Below are 19,302 nucleotides of genomic sequence, written 5' to 3'. Positions count from 1 at the left end.
AAATATGAACAGCAAGGAACAAGTTCACCTGGTGGTATAATTGTCATGCACGTGCTCTTGTAATTGGACCTTATATGATTTGAGGATTATTAGTGGTATTGATTATATCTAAAGGAGCCATGGGCTCATCACGCGTTGATCATCAAGAAGGGCTGGCTGTTAAAGGAGATGGTCATGCAAGCTATATGATGTAACTTGATTGTTATTATGTATCTATATATTCAAATGTAATATGTGCATGGTTGTATGATTCTATCTATGTATGATGTATGATTCTAGTGTATATGTTGTTGTTGGAGCAAGAGGTCATCTTGCCCCAGCAAGTACGGCGAGAGTTTCTTCTAAGCAAGAGACTCAAGCTTGTAGATGAAGTTTAAGAGGAAGGAACACCACGAATATATTAATGGTAGAAAACTGTATCACATTCGCTATCTTGCTTGTTCTTTCTCGCTGTGTTCTCCATTGTTTCTCACCGCGTCCTCCTTTTTCCCAGGTGACCATGGCCCCCTATTTATAGGGTCATGCGTAGCTTGGCATACAAGTTATCGTAATGTACAAATATTTGGGACCTGACCGAATTATTAGGCCTTATCCCAGATAACTACTTTCTACCCTATCGGGGAGATAAATATCCACCGTAGTAACAATCGTGGTGCTTGCCCCCTAAAGGCGGCGAGCCAGTCGCCAATTGCGGCCTAGCGCCGCACTGTCAGGGGTGTCAGGATAGCCTCCATTACGCCGGAGTGTCAGAGCGTCGTCCACCAGCTTAGGCTTTTAATGCCGGTCACTTCCTTGCAGGCAAAGCATAACCGGTGCTCCCCTTCTAGAAAATCTCCCTAAGCCTACTAACTCACCCCGTTGCCTTCGGGAGGCATGGAACCGGGAGGTGAAGGCTTTTGGAAGCAGGACCCCAGAGGGTCGGGGCTTCGGGAGGTCGAAGCTTCGGAGGACCGAGGCTTTGGGAGGTCATGTTTTGGGAGGCTTCAGGAGGTGGAGCCGGCGGAACCAAGGGAAGGCTTCGTAGGTATGAAGGGGTACCATTAAAGGATCTGATGACATCGGAGATCGAGCTTTTAACAGAGGGTTCGAAGATCAAAGCTCCGGAGGGACCTGGATGGTGATCTTCAACCACTATCCTCAGGCTAGTTTATTTTCCCCCCAATAGTACCCCCTCATTCTCAGGCCCCGATGTTTCAGAAGGGGGAAAGGATGCCGAGGAAAAATCAACCCTGACCTGGCATAGTATCAAGGATGCCTAATGGCAATTCTCAGTCCTTTGAAGTCGCTAGAGTAGAGGTTACGTGTGGGTTTGGAGAATCCCACGCGTTCTCCTGGTGGGACAAGACGTGCGACTACCACGTTCTGACTGGATAATGCGGGGGTTCGTTTAAGGTCTTGTGCCCATGACCCTATCATGCGCCAAAAGGGGTTTAGGTTATTAATGTGATGAGACGTCCGTGCGAGAAAGCAAGGCATTCGTCGTGGAGCGCTGCCATGTGTTGGAGGGAACCCAGATATGGCCACGAACCCCCCCCCCCCAGGTGTTCAATGGGAGGACACGGCGAAGTTCATCCCGCTTTATCTTCTAGACCTACGTGGCTGCATGGCCCGGGTATAAAGCTGGGGTTACCAAGTTTGAGTCTCCACAGCCCAACGAGCAAGCAGTAACCTTGACTTGAGTATGGCATCGTCTTCCTCCTAATCCTCTTCGGAGATGTCGATGATCTTGATGGCTTCTTCGGGAGTCGGACCATTTCGGTCATCGGCAAAGGCGCCGGTGGCGACGCCGCTTCCATCTCTGCAGGGGAGAGTGAGCCAGCGTATGTATTCCCGATGGCGAAGCATGAGGAGGCCAAGAAGGCAAGGGAGAAGGACTCGTCGGTGACCTTCTCTGACTCCTCAGCGTCCTCCGACAACTCAGGAGTTGGCTACTATATCCACTTCCGCAGCGGCAGGCTGCAGATGAGGCACATACGTCATCCCATGCGTGGCCTCTACCGGGACCCGTAGGAGGGGAAGGCTGTCACCGGGATAGTGTACTTGGTGACACCGTGATATATCCATGTCATGGCCGAACTTAGTCACCTTGTACTCTTTCTCGCCTTGTTTTGCTCCGTAGGGATCTATCTTCTTCGTGGCAATTTCTGTACTGTTGTTTTAGTTTGTATCCCCTGGATGTACTGGTTGTTTAATAATATAACATGGACCTTCGGGAACGGTCGTGTCTCCTTCCGTATTGGAATGCGAGGGGATCTTTTGAACAGGTGACCGCATGCGTGCGTGCTTTCATGCCTCCAAACCGTGCTTCTTCATCCCTTTCGAAGGTGATGGCTAGTTTTCTTGACGACCAGGGCACCAAGCCTTCGCATAGATCATTGCGGATTTTGTTTCTTCTAGGGGAGAGGTGGCCTTGAGAATCAGGTGGTGATGGATACGTAGGGTAACTGAGGAGAACCGGGTGGAGCAATGGCAACCTCGTTGTCCCCAGTTACTGCTTATTCCTCGGGCCTGGGACTAGTACGGCCTCCTTCCTAATTTGTTCCAGATTTTCGACTCAGTGAAGTCCCTTTGGAACCTTTGGAGACGAACTCCGGAGGTAGTCCTTGACCCTTCGGGTTTTTTAGCGACTGTCCGGGTTGAAGGCAATAATGTGTCAGAGGCGCAGCCGAAGGCTTGGTAAGAGAGGTGGTCCGCGACCCTCCCCGGTCCTTAGCCACTGCCCGGCTCCTGAGGGATTCTGTCCGGAGCCTGGCGACGGCGCGTCGAAGGCGAAGCCAAAGGCTAGGCTGGAGAGGTGGTCCGTGACCCCCTCGGTCCTTAGCTGCTGCCTGGCTCCGGAGGTACTTTGTCTGCAACCTGGTGATGGCGCGTCGAAGGCGAAGCCGAAGGCTAGGCGGGAGAGGTGATCCGTGACCCCCTCAGCCCTTAGCCGCTGCCCGGCTCTGGGGGTATTCTGTCCGGAGCCTGGCGATGGCGCGTCAGAACCAAAGCCAAAGGCTAGGCGAGAGAGGTGGTCCGCGACCCCCACGGCCCTTAGCCACTACTTGGCTCTGGGGGTATTCCGTCTAGAGCCTGGCGATGGCGCGTCAGAACCGAAGCTGAAGGCTAGGCGAGAGAGGTGGTCCACGACCCCCTCGGCCCTTAGCCACTGCCCAGCTCCGAAGGTACTCCGTCCGGAGCCTGGCGACGGCGCATTGGAGGCAAAGCCGAAGGCTACGCGGGATAGACTGTCCGCGACCCCCTCGGCCCTTAGTCGTTGCTCGGCTCCAGAGGTACTCCGTCCGGAGCCTGGCAACGGTGCGTCAGAGGCGAAGCCGAAGGCTAGGCAGGAGAGGTGGTCCGTGACCCCCCAATAGATCTTGGACTTGTCACTGAATTTCCTTGGTCTCTTCCTAGTTGGTCCTATATGCAGCACAGTTTGGCAAAGTTGCTCCTGAAATCAAATCAATTTGATTCTCAATCCCTCGAAAAGGAGGTAATCCTGGGGTACCTCTACTAGAAATACATCCACGGACTCCTGCAAAAGGTTAGCAATAGCAGCAGGCAAAGAGCTAGATATATTCTTGAGTGAAACTAAGGCCCCTTTGCCTATCAAAGCATAGCATGACAGCTCATTAGCATAAATTTCAGCTAAGTTAGATTTAGTAGCAAGCATAACACACCCTTTTAGTCTAATTCCATCGAACTTAGAAGTTGTAGTTTCTTTCTCCTTTTTGGATGGAAAAAAAGTTTCCGCTACTTGCTGATTTTCAGATTCATTCTCAAACTCTTGTCTCTTATTTTCAGCTATCTCTTGTTCACATTTCACAATTTCAGCAGGGGTAAAAGGTAGAAAAGTTATTTTCTTTCCTTTATACAAAAGGGTGTACTTATTACTTCTATCATGATGTGTTGCATCAGTATTAAACTCATATGGTCGTTCTAGCAAAAGAGGGCATGCTTGCATGGGAACTACATCAAAATCAGCACAATCATGGTATGAATCAATAGAAAAATACACCCTAGCTGTTTGCATTACCTTCACCTTACCACTGTTGTTGAACCATTGAATATGATAAGGGTGAGGATGGTTTCTTATAGGCAAGGCAAGGTTCTTATTTATATTTGAACTTACCAAGTTGTTGCAACTTCCTCCATTAATAATGACTCGAACACGATAATCCTTGACTATGAGAAACATCTGAAACAAATTGTGGTATTGTAGCTATTCTGCTTGCCTCCATTTGAGTGCTTAACACTCACTGCACAATGAAGATCCGATAATCCCCTGTGGCATTTTCATCGAACACTTCTTCATGGTCGATATCCGTCTCACGTCCATCCTCATCACCTGCATGGTTAGCTGCAAGAGCATATCTATCCTCAACATCACTAGCACTTACATATCCACTGTCTTCTGTTACAATGTATCCTCACTGACTTGAGCAATTCATCATGACGTGGCCTATTCCCTTGCATCGGTGCCATACAATCCTGGTCGATCGGCCTGTAGAAGCAATCGAAGAAGAGCTCTTGGTTGGACCCTGCACACTTAGGGATTTGTTTACCTCGGGAGTGTGTGACGGTGTCGAAGATACTACTGAACGCGCCCTACTCGAGAAGGGGGCAGTAGACCATGTAGCTAAATGTGGGTCTATTTTGACTTGTCCCGGTGTTGATTTTTAAGTGGTCGTGCTTCCAAAACTGCTCCTTGGACTCTTTTGTCGTCCCTGCAATTCTTTTTCTGCCACACATGCAAGTTGGAACAATCTAGGAACACTATTGTATTCTTTGTAATCAACGATGTCCTGAATTTCTTGTCTTAACCCTCCATAAAAGTGTGTCATTGTAGCCTCTTCATCCTCAATAATATCACAACGCAACATACTAATTTGTAGCTCCTGATAATATTCTTCTACGGATCTATCACCTTGGTTTAAGCGCTACAATTTCTTATACAAATCACATTTAAAAGAGGGTGGAACAAATCTGTTATGCATAGCAACCTTTAAAGCATTCCATGTGGTAGACGCTAATCCATCGATGCATACTCTATTCCACCAGATAATTACAAATTCTTTAAATTCACTAGTGGCTTCCCTAACTCTATGCACTTCAGGAACTAAATGAGCATTAAACTTTTGTTAAACCATCATCTCCCAATCTAAATACTTTTTAGCATCATAAGCACCCGCAAAAGATGGTATTGTAAACTTAACCTTAGCAACTGGATCATCATTAACATGTAGGTTATGTTGCTGAAAATTATTACCTCTCATACCTTGACGGTTGAAGTTTAATTGGTCTTGTTGCCGTGCATCAATGGCGTCTTGTTCTTGCCTCAATATTTCATCATCTACGACAGACTCCTCTTGCTCATGGGCTGCGCCATGAGGATCAAAGTGTGTATTAAGCATGACAATACTATCATTAAGTCATTGCAATGTAGTGTTTGTCACCGCAAGCTTCTTATCGATGTCGTCATTGATAGCTTGTTGATAATCATTCAACACCATTGTGAGTTCTTCCCTCAAAACACACTCATGTGCATCCGATGCTTCTCCTGCCATGGTTAGTCAAAGATAGAAAACAATGAAAGATAAATTATCCTGATCAACTACTAGGTGGTGGAGGTGGAGTCACACACTCTCAAGTATCTTACCATGCTCTTGCAAGTGTTCTTACCAAACACCGCAGTTGCCACAACCGGTGGCTGGTTCGTGATACCTTATCGGGTGCGAGTGAGGTAGTTGTAAGGGGAGAAACTGTTTTGATCGAGAGAAAGTGTAGCTTGGATAGGCAATATTTAGTAGCAAGGAATAGCAATAATTGAAATCAGATTAACAAAGCTGAATAAAAGTCCACAGTACTCGTCACAGTTGCTGGCCCAAACACGTTGCTAGAACTACCTTAAGAAAGCCAAAAATTATATCAGACACAAGCACAATGGAACAAAATTCGCAATGCAAACTGATTCTCTTTTTTTTAATTCTCTCTCTTTTTTGCACTCTTTGCTTCTTCTCTTTTTTTGCACTCTTTGCTTCTTGCTTGCTTTTCTTTTCTTTCTTTTATTGCGAATGTGACAAATTCAAACTCTTCTACTGCTTTTTCTAAGACCAATGAGGTACGTGGGTCACAAACTTTTTTCCGGAGAGCAGGGGTATAAAGGTAAAACAAAAGATACTCTGTGTGTGTGTGTGTGAACTCTGGCTTCCTCTGTTTGGGCTATCGATTGATACTCGAACTTTGTTGGACAATTCTCGATTTGATGAGTATGTAAGGTGTCCAAGAGCAACCAGAAACAGATAGACTTCGACTAGGTTGTGGAGGCAAAAACGAGTGGATAGTTTAGTTTGACTAGGTGGTCGCACCCAAAAGGATGGTCGAATCCAACTAGGTGGTCGAATCCAAGGAGATGGTCGAAACGACTAGTGGTCGAACCCGAGTAGATGGTCGAAATGACTAGTGATCAACCCAAGTAGATGGTTAAAAGAACTAGTGGTCAAACCTGAGTAGATAGTCAACTTGACTAGTGATCGTGCTCGAGTAGATGGTTGAAGTGACTAATGGTCAAACCCAAGTAGTTGGTCGACTTGACTAGAGATACAATCTCAGCTATTGCAGACAAGGGCAGGCAGAGACACACGATGACTAAACAGCAAGACTCCACACTAGAAACTAGATCACGATAACTGACTAGCAACAAAGGCACCGACAATGGACTTAAACTCAACAACATGAATACTAAGAACAAAATTGCGAAAGGCTCAAAGTGGTTTGGACAGCGGAAGAACTAAAACATAAATCTCTTTGTGGGGCAATTTTCTAGACTCTAGGTAATGGAACTTGTCGAAACAAAAGGGCATAACTGAGATTACCTAACGGGCAACTGAGACTCTAATACCACTTGATGCGCGTTTTCCCGATCTTCCGAAGGTAATATGATAAGTCAATTGGTGCAGTTTCGACGTTGATGATCCAAAGGCTCCGAACAGAACAGATCGAGAACCCTCGCAACCACTACACCACTACTCCGTGGTTATCAACCGTATCAAGATGCGGTTCATCTTGCCAAGAAGGCTTTTCCTGCAAGAGAATCGAGAACACAAGCAAGAACAGGTAGATACAATCTGAATATTGCTAATTACCAATGAAGTACTCGAGTTGGGGTTCTACCAAACAGAACTAGCGGTGAAACTGTATAAACAGAATAATCTAAGCAAAAGCTGAGCCTAAACTATGATGGCTACTAGGTACATATAGGGGGGATGTGAGTAGGTCGACCCAGGTTGTGCAACCATGGAAAGAGGCGTACATAACCTGGACTCCGACCCCGACACGATTACAAGACCTAACTAGGTCCAAAACGGTGGCTCAGCACTTTATTTATTTGACTCTTATGAAACTATAAGGAATATTTGGTCGAGCTCATATCTATTGGAAAAGGCTCATCGTAAGCTTTCCAAAATATCCAAGATTGCCTAAACGGACTTCGTATGAGAGAGTTATACCTGTTTTACTGGTGTGCTGTCTTGCGACTCAACCCTGACTATGACTTCGACCATGATTACGACTATAGCTCAGCCTCGAGTCCGAGTAGACTTGCCCTTCGAGGTGTGACATCCGGGTAAGGTTATGGTGCTTCTCCCACGTTCCTAAGCAATACATCGTCACAAGAATTTAGTAGTAATCCATCCAATAAGGCATGAACAGCGACAAACGAGTTCACCTGGTGGTCTAATTGTCATGCACATGCTCTTGTAATTAGACCTTGTATGATTTGAGGATTATTGGCAGTATTGATCATATCTGAAGGAGCCATGGGCTCATCACCCTGTCTATAGCATTAATATGAAGAAGCTTCGGCTTAATGATTTGAATCCCACTTTTATTTGGCATTGTCGCTTAGGTTATATACATGAGAAACGCATGTAGAGGCTCTATAAAGATGGTCTTCTTAATTCTTTTGATATTGAATCATTTGATACATGCAAATTTTGTTTACTTGGCAAGATGACTAAGGTGCCTTTCACCCGTCAAGGAGAGAGGTCGAGTGAGTTGTTGGCCCTTGTACATACTGGTGTATGTGAACCAATAAGCTCTATCGCTAGAAGTGGTTTTTAGTACTTCATTACTTTTACCGATGACTTCAGTAGATATGGTTACTTCTACCTAATGAGGCACAAGTCTGAGTCCTTTGAAAAGTTTAAGGAGTTTTAGAATGAAGCACAAAATCAACTTGGCAAGACAATTAAATTTCTGTGATCTAGTCATGGAGGTGAATATTTGAGCCATGAGTTTGGTGATCATCAAAAGCAATGTGGAATTGTTCCACAGTTGACTCTTCTGGGTATGCCTCAATGGAATGGGGTATCCGAACGAAGGAATCGGACTTTGTTGGACATGTTCTGGTCCATGATGAGCCAATTTGATCTTCCATTATCCTTCTAGGGATATGCTCTAGAAACTGTTGTGTTCACTTTAAATAGGGTTCCATCTAAAGCTATAAAGAAGACAACATATGAGATATGGACCGGGAAGCGTCCTGGGTTGTCTTTCCTTAAGATATGGGGTTGTGAGGCCTATGTAAAATGTTTGACATCAGATAAGCTCACTCCCAAATTAGATAAATACTTCTTTGTGGGGTATCCTAGGGAAACCAAAGGATATTACTTTTATAACCGGGAAAAGGTAAAGTATTTGTCGCCTGGAACGGTGTTTTCTGGAGAAAAAGTTTCTCTCAAGGAATATCAGTGGGAGCATGGTGCTACTCGAAGAGATTCAGGAACCACCAAAAAGTGTTTCAGCTCCTACTGAACCACAATTGGATGTTACAGAACATGTTGTGCAGATGCCAGCCCCACGACGGTCAGAAAGGATTAGTTGTGCACCTGAGAGGTTTATGTTCCTAACCACTGAGCAACACGATATATTATTATTGTACAATAATGAACCTAAGAACTACTCAGAACCGGTGGTGGGACTGGAATCTGAGAGATGGCTTGGAGCCATGAGATCCGAGATAGAATCCATGCATAATAATCAAGTATGGAACTTGGTTGATTCACCCGATGGCATTAAAGCAGTTGAGTGCAAATGGGTTTTTAAGAAATAGATAGACGTTGATGGAAATGTTCAAACCTATAAGGCACGATTGGTGGTGAATTATTTCAGGCAAATTCAAGGTGTTGATTATGATAGAACATTTTCGCCTGTCGCAATGCTAAAGTCTATCCAGATCATCCTAACAATTGCCGCATATAATGACTATGAGATATGGCAGATGGATGTCAAATCAGCTTTCCTTAATGGAAACCTAAGTGAGGATGTGTACATGACACAACCTGAAGGTTTTGCGATCCGAAAAATGCTAGGAAGATATGCAAGCTGCAAAAGTCCATCTATGGGCTGAAGCAAGCTTCTCAGAGTTGGAATCTTTGTTTGATGAAGTGGTCAAAGGGTTTGGTTTCATCAAGAATGAAGAAGAGTCTTGTGTTTACAAAAGGGCTAGTGAGAGTGCACTTGTGTTTCTGGTCTTATATGTAGATGACATATTATTGATCGGGAATGATATTTTGATGCTTGATGCTATCAAATCTTCGTTGCAAAAGAGTTTTTCAATGAAAGATATAGGAGAGGCAGCATACATATTGGGCATAAAGATCTATAGACATAGGTCGAGAAGGCTAATCGGATTAAGCTAGAGTACATACATCGACAAGGTATTGAAAAGGTTGAATATGCAGGATTCTAAGAAAGGTTTATTGCCAATGTCACATGACATCACTCTTAGCAAGAGTCAGTGTCCTTCGACCATTGATGAGCTCGAGAGGATGAGTGTGATCCCATATGCTTCCACTATCGGGTCCATCATGGATGCCATGCTTTGTAGACGCCCAGATGTCTCCTATGCTCTAAGTGTTACGAGTAGATACCAATCAAACCTGTGTGAAGCTCGCTGGGTAATAGTAAAGAATATCCTCAAGTACTTGAGAAGAACTATGGATATGTTCCTAGTCTATGGAAGTGAGGAGGAGCTCGTTGTAGATGGCTACACTGATGCTAGCTTCCAAACCAACAAGGATGATTCAAGATCGCAATTTGGTTTTGTGTTTTTCCTCAATGGATGAGCAGTGAGTTGGAAGAGTTCCAAGCAAGAAACGGTGGGTGATTCCACGATGGAGGCCGAGTATATCGTAGCTTCTGAAGCTGCAAAGGAAGTTGTTTGGAACAGAAAGTTTGTTTCTGAGTTAGATGTGGTGCCTAGTGTTTCTAGTCCAATGGATCTCTATTGTGACAATAGTGGAGCCATTGCGCAAGACAAAGAACCTAGGTCACATCAGAAGTCCAAGCACATATTGTGGTGCTATCACCTTATTCGAGATATTTTAGATCGGGGTGATGTAAAGATATGCAAGGTGCACATGGATTTGAATATTTCTGATCCATTGACAAAGCCACTCTCGCGGCCCAAGCATGAGACGCACATGAGAGCTATGGGTATCAGATACTTACATGATTGACTCTAGTGCAAGTGGGAGATTGAAGGTGATATTCCCTAGAGGCAATCATAAAGATGATTGTATCACATGTCTATGTTAATATACTTCTAAATAATGTGTTATTCAAAGAATGACTATCGTTTATTTTGATTGGCAAGTATGTGACTTATTCATGAAACTCTTTATTTATATCATGATGTAATTCTTAGTCAATCCCTGGTCGCGTATCATTGTGATGATACATAAGACCAGCACATGTATTGATTGATGATCACGTTTCATAGATCATAGGTATGGAGATACCGGGTCAATAATATGGACATTTATGTTAAAGAACATAATGTTGGATAAACCCACCTTGAGATACTACTGAGATTGTTATTATGATGTGACATCAATTGTTATCTCAAATGGTGTACCAGTAGGATCCTTAGACCTGAGATCGTCGTTGATTCCCAGAATGTGTAGTGGCATACTTTGGGGCTGCCAAACACTATTCCACAACTAGGTAGTCATAAAGGTAGTTTCGGGTTTGTCATGAAACATGTTGTGGGGTGTGAGCGATCAAGATGTAATTTGCCCCTCCTTAGTAACGGGAGAGATATCTCTGGGCCCCTCGAGGTAGTTAGCTTGAGAAAGTGCATGGCCATGCTAATATGATCAAGGAGTTAATCATGATGAATCCACTACTTGATCGAGTGAAAGGTCGAGCTATCACAAGGGTGGCACATATCTTACCTTGAGCTTGACTGGTATCGTGAGGCAAAGGGATCGGTGCATGTGCATATCAAGTTTAGTCGATATGATCTTCTGTGTATACACATGAATCAACATGTCCTGCTAGGGACCGCTATTGATTTCGGTTTTGAAATAGTTTCTGAGTCATAGCCGTTTGTACATGAACCTAATGGGTCACACACTTAATGGGTTAGAACAAAACATGCGAATTGGATTCGTATATGGGTTTTGATTGGATTATGATCCATGAGGAGTTAGAATCCTAAAGGGCCTCCAACGTAGGAGCCTATTGGCAAGCTCTATATAAGGAGAGGCGTGGGTAGGGTATGTAGAAGCAGAGCCACTTCAAAACCCTAGCCACAGCCTTTTACACGACCTTCCAAAAACCCTAACCGTGTGTGCGGTGCTAGCACATCGGCACTCGGTGTTTTTGCCCAATACGTGTGGATATCGTAGAGGCGCTGCTGCTATTGCGATGTTGATCTTCTCGGTGAGTTGATCGTGACGCGTTTGGGACTGGTCGCTAGTCATGACGAACCGGTCGACATACCTGCTCGTCTGGTCACAGAGCACAACGCGACTACTCGGATCTGGTTAGACAGTACAACACGACCACTCAGAACTGGTCGAGGACGTGACAGACCTAATTGGGAGCTAGTCGAGGAGCACGACCACTTGCTCGGAGTTGGTCGAGGAGCGTGACCACTTGCACGAGGCTAATCACGGATCTAATCGAGAAGATGCTCAGGGAGTTTGACACGCAAGACGTTGGATCAGTCTACTCCAACTCTTCTTCTTCTGCACTGCCCGTCGAGCAGTAACGATCTATGATCTCTTATTAGCATGGTTTCCTGGGTGAATGCAGTAGAAAATTTTTGTTTTAGGCTAGCGTAGCCTGCTCGTTCCCCAACACTCTCTCTATTGACAACATTTGTGGCTTGTGAAATGGTGATTGAGTGAAATATCCAGTTGTATAGAAGCTATTCTTGTGTTGGCTCAATATGCTTTGCCAAAAATAAGAAATTCTGCAAACCAAAATATGCTTCACTCTGGTCTCTTTCAGTTCAAGTTGATAATATCTGATACTCTATTCAAGTGGTTGATACTAATAATATATGAAGTGCTAATAATATATGAAGTAGACTACATTCTTTCTTCAATGGTTTATGTTTATGTCAAGTCAAGGTTGAGTTGTTATAGGTCCCTGGTGCTCAAAGGGAGATTTCAAACATGCTTGTAGTGCTTTAAGTTATGAACACCTACCTACTTGCTTTGGTCTATCAATCTTGAAGGATAGTGCTTAAGATCAAAGCCTCTTGGTTTGTTCTATGTCTCCGTATTATGCTCAACCATAGAACAAGATTCAAATCCTTCAATCATATAATTATCATTATAGAAGACAAACTTCTTGTTTCCTGACATGTTCTCCTTTTTAGCTTATCCTGACAAGTTGTATTAATTATATGGGTGTCATTTCAGTCAATAGAACTATGGGCATTGCCATTTTAATTCTTATTTGCCAGAAAATAATTGCTTTCCATTTGTCTGGTCAAATTTGGGTTTGTCTAGCTCTAAAGTTATGGAATGCTAAAGTAACAAAACACTATGTACATATTGAAGCACATGTTGTGTTTACTTTAATTGTTTATACTCTAAATGAATCTCGTAGTTTCATTTGGCACTTAGTACATACTGAAGCACATGCTTGCCTCGCCTAGTAATCATAGAAAACATGAATAAATTGTCTTCAGTTTTCTTTCATTGCTTTTAAATCACAACATGAATTAATTGGGTATTGTTAGTTCTTGTAGTTGGAGCGGGAGGAAGCCTCTGATTCAGCCTCAATGTTCAGGAGCTTCTTGTTATGTCTATGCATGGGTGTAAGGAGTGCTTGTTGTTCATTGCCGCTATTATTGTAACTTTATGAGTGCGGTTGAGAGATCATGCACTTGTATAATTGATTGTGTATACTTATATGGTTGCAAGTGTATGCATGAATACTTTTTGGAAATGCTAATATATTACATACTGTATAATTGAGAAGTTATGACAATAATTCGTCACAATATCTAGCCACATTAGATACAGCTCAGCATCCATGTCATTTTGCCATGTCAAACTGCCTAGCCATGTCAGCTTGGCATCCACATCATATGTCATGTCAGCTCGGCATCCATGCCATTTTCCACATCAAACACCCTAGCCACGTTAGATCTAGCTTGGCATCCACATCATTTGCCATGTCATATTTCCTGGCAAAGGACTGACGTGGCGGGCACCACACACTACCTCATAAATCCACATTAGTGACGGGTACTAAGCCTCATTAGTGACGGGTAAAATCTCCATCACTCCGAATGTGTCATTAATGACTTCACATCAGTGATAGGTCTGGACCCGTCACTGATGACTTCACATCAGTCTCGTCACTGATGTGTGTTTAAAAAACAAATAAATAAATAAATGGGAATTGAAAATGAGTTTTGTTCTTCCTCTATTATGTTCTATCGGATCATATTCGGCAAGCACTGTTGTTTACATGACGGATGACACAATTAATCTAACTAAAGATGCAAAGCAAAAAACCTTGCAAGCATTATAGCAAAGGCTAGTGCAGTTTGTTCATTTAGCAAATACTATAACAGGAATTATTGGCGAAACATTTAGCTCTTCTCTCAAGACTACTCAATTGTGTTCATCATTTGAAGCTTAGAAAGAATAGCTCTTCTCTCCTTCTCAACACAGGATAAAGAAAACTTTGGATGAGATGCTACCTAAAAAAAGAAGAGAAAGAATAGCTCTTCTCTCATTCAATGCATCCAGGATAGAAGGGAGTAAGTCTTCACCATATTTCTACAAATAGAAGACAAGCTAATTTGTAAACCTTAAATACACAAGAAAATACATCTAAAATGGGTCATTTAAAAAAAGTAACATTAAGATACTAGTTGTTGCTAGATCCATTACATAGTCCTTTACATCCCCAGCAAGCAAGAGCACAGCGGGGAAAGCAAGGTACCTGGATGGACTGGAGCATCGTGATCATGAAAGTGACTGGCAGTTTGAGGTCCTTGTCTGTTTTCTTGTTGAGGCGGTTGCCGTCGGGGCAGTACTCGAGGATGACGAGGAGGCGCGAGTCGGAGCTAAGTACGAGGTAGTCCTTGGTCACGTCGGTGAGTAAAAACTGCGCGAGCTAGCGGATGGCGCCGAAGACATCGATGGAGAGGAGCATGCGGAGGTAGCCGCTAAAGCTATCGGTGAAGAGGGAGGCGGATCTGGCTAGGATGTCCATGCCAAACACCTCGAACACAAGGCTATGGAGGAGGAGCGCCACTGCCTTGTGGCCCTCAGACTAGAGCCCATGAGTCGCGCAGTGGCTTGTCCTCGCCTTGGACCCGAGGCACCGCCGATGTAAGAGCACGGGCCCCAGATCTACAAATTCGTAGTTCTCGCACTCACCAAAGCACGAATCCTCGCCTGAGCACTCACCAAAGTCCTTCCACCACCTGTCACCTCTTTGGACCCAAGGCGCCACCTGATCTGAGCGCCCTGTACCACGCGGGAGCATCATTCCCAGCACGGATCTGGTGAGTAGGGGAGGATTGTGCTCGATTTGTGGCTACTGCCGCCGGATCGGGTGTGCTGTCGACGTGCATGGGGCCTCCCTACTCGATTAGGGTAAACTGCCACAGTGACCTAGCCTTTTATATCGGGCACCTGCTCCCCCCACCTAGACCAGAAAGGCCGCTTGGGCCACAGCCCAAGTTGCACATTAATGACAGGTGTTGTTATCACCTGGCACTAATTAGTGATCCCTTTGTAACCCATCACAAATGACACAGTCATTAGTGACAGGTTGTTAAGTGACCCTTCACTACTATCATTATTGACGTGCTATTTTCTCATCCATCACTAATGACTTCATATTAGTGACGGGTCTGAGACTGGTCCCAGCTTGGGGTCACATTAGTGATGGGTCCTCATAAGGCCCGTCATTAATAGTACATTAGTGACGTGGACTAAGCAGCAGTCACTAATGTGGTTTGTGTGTTTCTTATGTAGTGATAGACACTACTTTGTGATGATAATTGGCTAAACCATGACGATTATTTTTTTCATAAATTTATGACGAAGTAGGATCGTCATAGAAAACTATGACAAAAATAGTGATTTCCATCACCGATTGCAATCAGAGATGTGCAATTGGTGACGGTCACATTTTCCTCACCTAATCATCATAGACTATACTTTGTGCCAAAAAAAATCATGTAACCATGGCATTTATAGAACGTCACAAATTAGCAAATTTGTTGTAGTGCCATCGTCGCCTTATATGGGAGTGTCATCATAATGTAGCTGACGGAATTTTCCCTTGTCTTTCCTGTGAACTCGCTTTTGAGTAGGATTGGGTTGTTGGATGTTCACAGCCTTAGTCTCGGTATCCGTGAGAGGAGGATGTTGTGGAGAAACATTGTTGACATTCTTGGTGGTCGGGGTTATCTCAACCATATTGACAGCGTAGAAGTTGTCATCATCCCACAAGATGCGTCAAACTCCGATAAGCGAGTTTCATTCTTAGGGATATACTCATCGAGTCCCTGACGTAGGGGATCAATGGCAATTAGGGTCGTAGGTGTGGTAGGAACTATTGGCTCGTAGACCATACAATCGTGTGGACGATCGTCTTGACCTGCCAAGGGCAGATCGAAGTTAATCTGGACTGATCGAGGATCCTAGACCCTCCTGCATGGTTCCGCGTAGATCTTAGGTCTGATGTCAATGTAGAACCCGAAGTCTGAGTAACTAGACACCGGAGATTTAGCACGTGATGTTGATGAAGACATATCTGAAATGAATCCCTATGAATGGTGCCAGCTGTTGATGAAATAAAAAGTCGATACAACAAGTATTTATTTATATGTATAGTGGTACCTTGCACCCGCGTACACGCATAGGAAGACACAGAGATTTATAGAGGTTTGAACCTACTTCCTAATAATAACACTATGTCCTGTCTTGCATTGATTATACCAGGGAAATAGGAGTTTACTAATATAAGGGGGTGTATGGATCTACTCCTAGCTAGTCGAAGCGGAACTATGGATCTACTAGAGGGACGATCTTGTCGTGGTGCCTCCATGGGTGTGTGATGGAGGTTCTCTCGAGTAGATCGACGGCGTCTTGCGGAGCCTAATCACACGATGGGATTAGGGCTATGCTTTGGAGAGAAGAGTTTTTATACAAGTGATTAATGATGTGTCAACATTATCTCTCTTTAAGCACTCATGCCAAAGCACCTTGCATGGTACATGACATTAGGATGCTTACCGCACAAAGTTGCCTTTAAACTAATGAAGAAACAGTATGTTCATTTCTTTCAAACAATTAGTGAAAGCATCGCATCAATTTCATTGGAGAACCAAACACCTATAAAAGTTGTACAACATCAGTTCCAATGCAGTAGCAAAGATGACAACCGGAAACACCACAAACTCAGAAGGACGAATAAAAATAGGGGGCAATTGCATTCTTACCCCAATGCAGTAACAAAGATCTGTGGTATCTTTTCTTCAAAGTTTTGCCCAAACTGCTGGTGTTTCCTCACAGTTTACAGAAGAAATTTCAAAAAGATGAACATGTTCATGCATCACTAAAGGAACTGGATACTGTGGTGGGCGTGATGCCGGAGCTGCCGCAGGATATGTTGATGGTTATCTTTGCCAACCTTCAGATCCCTGACCTCATACGTGCGGATTCTGTCTCTTCCTCTTGGCATGCCGCCTACACCAGTCTGCGCGATCTTAGGCAGTACAAAAAGTCCCAGATGCCATGCCTGCTCTACGCCTCTGAATCTACTGGTGAGAATGTTGCGTGTCTCTACAGCCTCGTGGAACAGAGGGAATACAAGTTAACTTTCCCAGAGCCACCCATCCGTAGTCAGTTTCTGATCGGGTCCTCCAATGGCTGGCTGATTACTGCAGATGAAACGTCTGAGCTGCACCTTGCCAATCCAATCACTGGTGAACAGATTGCTCTCCCGTCAGTGATTACCATCAAGCAAGTGAAGCCCATCTTTGATGACTCAGGCACTATCAACATGTACGAGCTATCATACCACAGTGGCAGGGCGCCTGAGATATATGCTCTCAATGATCAGCGTGAGCACCTCTACTTCAAGGCATTTGTGTTCCCTGATCTGTCCACTGGAAGCTACATTGTGGTGCTCATCCACAATCCGTACCATCAGCTTTCGTTTGCAAGAGCAGGGGATGATAAGTGGAACTTGCTGCTACCCAACACACGTTATAGAGATTGCGTGTGCATGGATGGTCTGTTGTATGCATTGACATCACTTGGAGAAATCCACGCTTATGATCTCACTGCCTCCACTGTCACAATGAATGTCATTATGGACCGGGTGAAGTTTATTCACGAGAGCATGTACATCATTCCGGCTCCTTGGGGTGATCTGCTGCAAGTTTGGAGGATAGTAGATCATCCAATGCACGAAGAACAAGATGCACCAGGGATAGTATATCATCCAGGGCAGGAAGTTTCGAGGATAGTAAATCATCCAGAGCACGAAGAAGAGGATGGTGATCCACCAGGGTTATTAAATCACCCAGATCAGGAGGACGAGGATGGTGATGCACCGGGGATAGTAAATGCTCCAGAGCAAGAGGATGAGCGCGTACGATATATTACAAAGAAAATCATAGTATACAAAGTGGACATGGCTGCAAAAGAGCTTGTGAAAATTAACAGCTTGCCACACCATATGTTATTTCTTGGGCATAACCAAACACTCTGTCTTGGTGCTGCAGAACACCCGCAATTGAAGGTCAATCATGCCTACTTCACTGATGATCATGAGGAACTGATTATGCTATTAAAGAATCATACTCGTGATATAGGAGTTCTCAACTTGGAAAATAGCACAAGGAAGGAAATTGTGTCTCAGATTTGCTCCAACTGGCCTTGTCCCACATGGACAATACCCAATCTTGCAAAGATGAATTTGGCATTCAGCAAATAAGCTTATTTTTTTATTTATCTCGGGTATTAAATTCTGGAACCCTCTTTTGTATTGTTAATTTTTATTTAAATAAAAGGCTGTAATTCAGATATCAGAAAAATAATGGGAAGAAAGGGAGGAGGAAGAGTTCTGGCTGCTCTATGGCTCTATGAATCAGTACCATAAAAAAAATTGTTTTCATGTGCAAACATCATGAAGGTATTACTCCTGGTGTAAATTTATCATTTAGGGCTTTTATTTGACTTTTAGTTGGTGGGACATATAGTTGCATACTTGTTTCATCCAAAATTTGTTCCTTAGTACTTACATATGCTCGAAGCTGTCTTGGGTCTCGTACTTGACTTACAAAAGGTAAATATCTTTTTTTTTGGGTTAATTTGAGTGCTGATATTGTGCGATGCTCTGGTCTAGCTGTGAATTGTGATGCTGCATTGAAACTTGCTGAAATGCTGCTAACATTGTTGGAACCTAGTAAGTTCATCAAATTGTAGTTGTGCTGTACTGGTGGGAGAGGTCCTAGACCCCGGGCGTCCAGGAGCCGTGATGGCTTACTAGCTACCTTGAGAGAGAGGAGAGGGGTGATAGAAGAGGTAGGGCAAACTTAGGGTCTGTTTATTTTTTATTGTGATTTTAACAATCTAGATTTTGATTCTCATAATCTAGAATATGGACTGTACAATCTAGAACAAACAACATCAGATTATTACAATCTCTCCCCTTCCCCTACAGACTCGCTCTCTCCCCTACAGACTGCTGTCGTTCCCCTTTACCACCAACTATTGCGTTGCCTCTCCCCATGAGTACCAAATCGACAGCACCACTCGCGTCGAGTCCTCCAAGCACCGGATGCACTCCGTCCCACTGCAGTCGCCCATGCATTGTGCCTGCCCGAACACCATTTCTCCACCATATGTTGGGCTTATGCCTCTGGTCGCCCGAGCCACGTCTGCTGCTGCGTCCGACACCAAGTATGCGATGTTTGTGACACGCGTCACCATGAGCCTGGCTGCCATGACGAACGTCCGGTGGAAGCGGTCCGCATTCGAT

At 44.1% G+C, this 19,302-nt stretch overlaps 1 protein-coding gene across 1 annotated transcript; it reads left to right on the top strand.

Annotated features, from left to right (window-relative positions):
• Positions 1-1,833: 1,833 nt before the first annotated feature.
• Positions 1,834-18,255, top strand: LOC133895049 (putative F-box protein At4g22180). The gene is made up of 3 exons (XM_062335256.1): positions 1,834-1,967; positions 16,764-17,720; positions 17,880-18,255. The coding sequence occupies exons 1-3, from the start codon at positions 1,834-1,836 to the stop codon at positions 18,253-18,255; spliced, it is 1,467 nt and encodes a 488-aa protein (XP_062191240.1).
• The last annotated feature ends 1,047 nt before the right edge of the window (positions 18,256-19,302 follow it).

This window comes from Phragmites australis, chromosome 16, assembly GCF_958298935.1.
Source record: "Phragmites australis chromosome 16, lpPhrAust1.1, whole genome shotgun sequence".
NCBI classification, from domain to species: domain Eukaryota; kingdom Viridiplantae; phylum Streptophyta; class Magnoliopsida; order Poales; family Poaceae; genus Phragmites; species Phragmites australis.
This window is presented reverse-complemented; position numbering and strand designations above follow the sequence as displayed.

Bases quoted from the DNA above. Each gene is read 5' to 3' on its own strand.
- LOC133895049 (XM_062335256.1), top strand. From the start codon at position 1,834: ATGGCGAAGCATGAGGAGGCCAAGAAGGCAAGGGAGAAGGACTCGTCG. The intron at 1,968-16,763 runs GCACATACGTCA...ACCCCAATGCAG, and splicing joins AGCGGCAGGCTGCAGATGAG to TAACAAAGATCTGTGGTATC. The intron at 17,721-17,879 runs AATGCACGAAGA...TGCACCGGGGAT, and splicing joins TGGAGGATAGTAGATCATCC to AGTAAATGCTCCAGAGCAAG.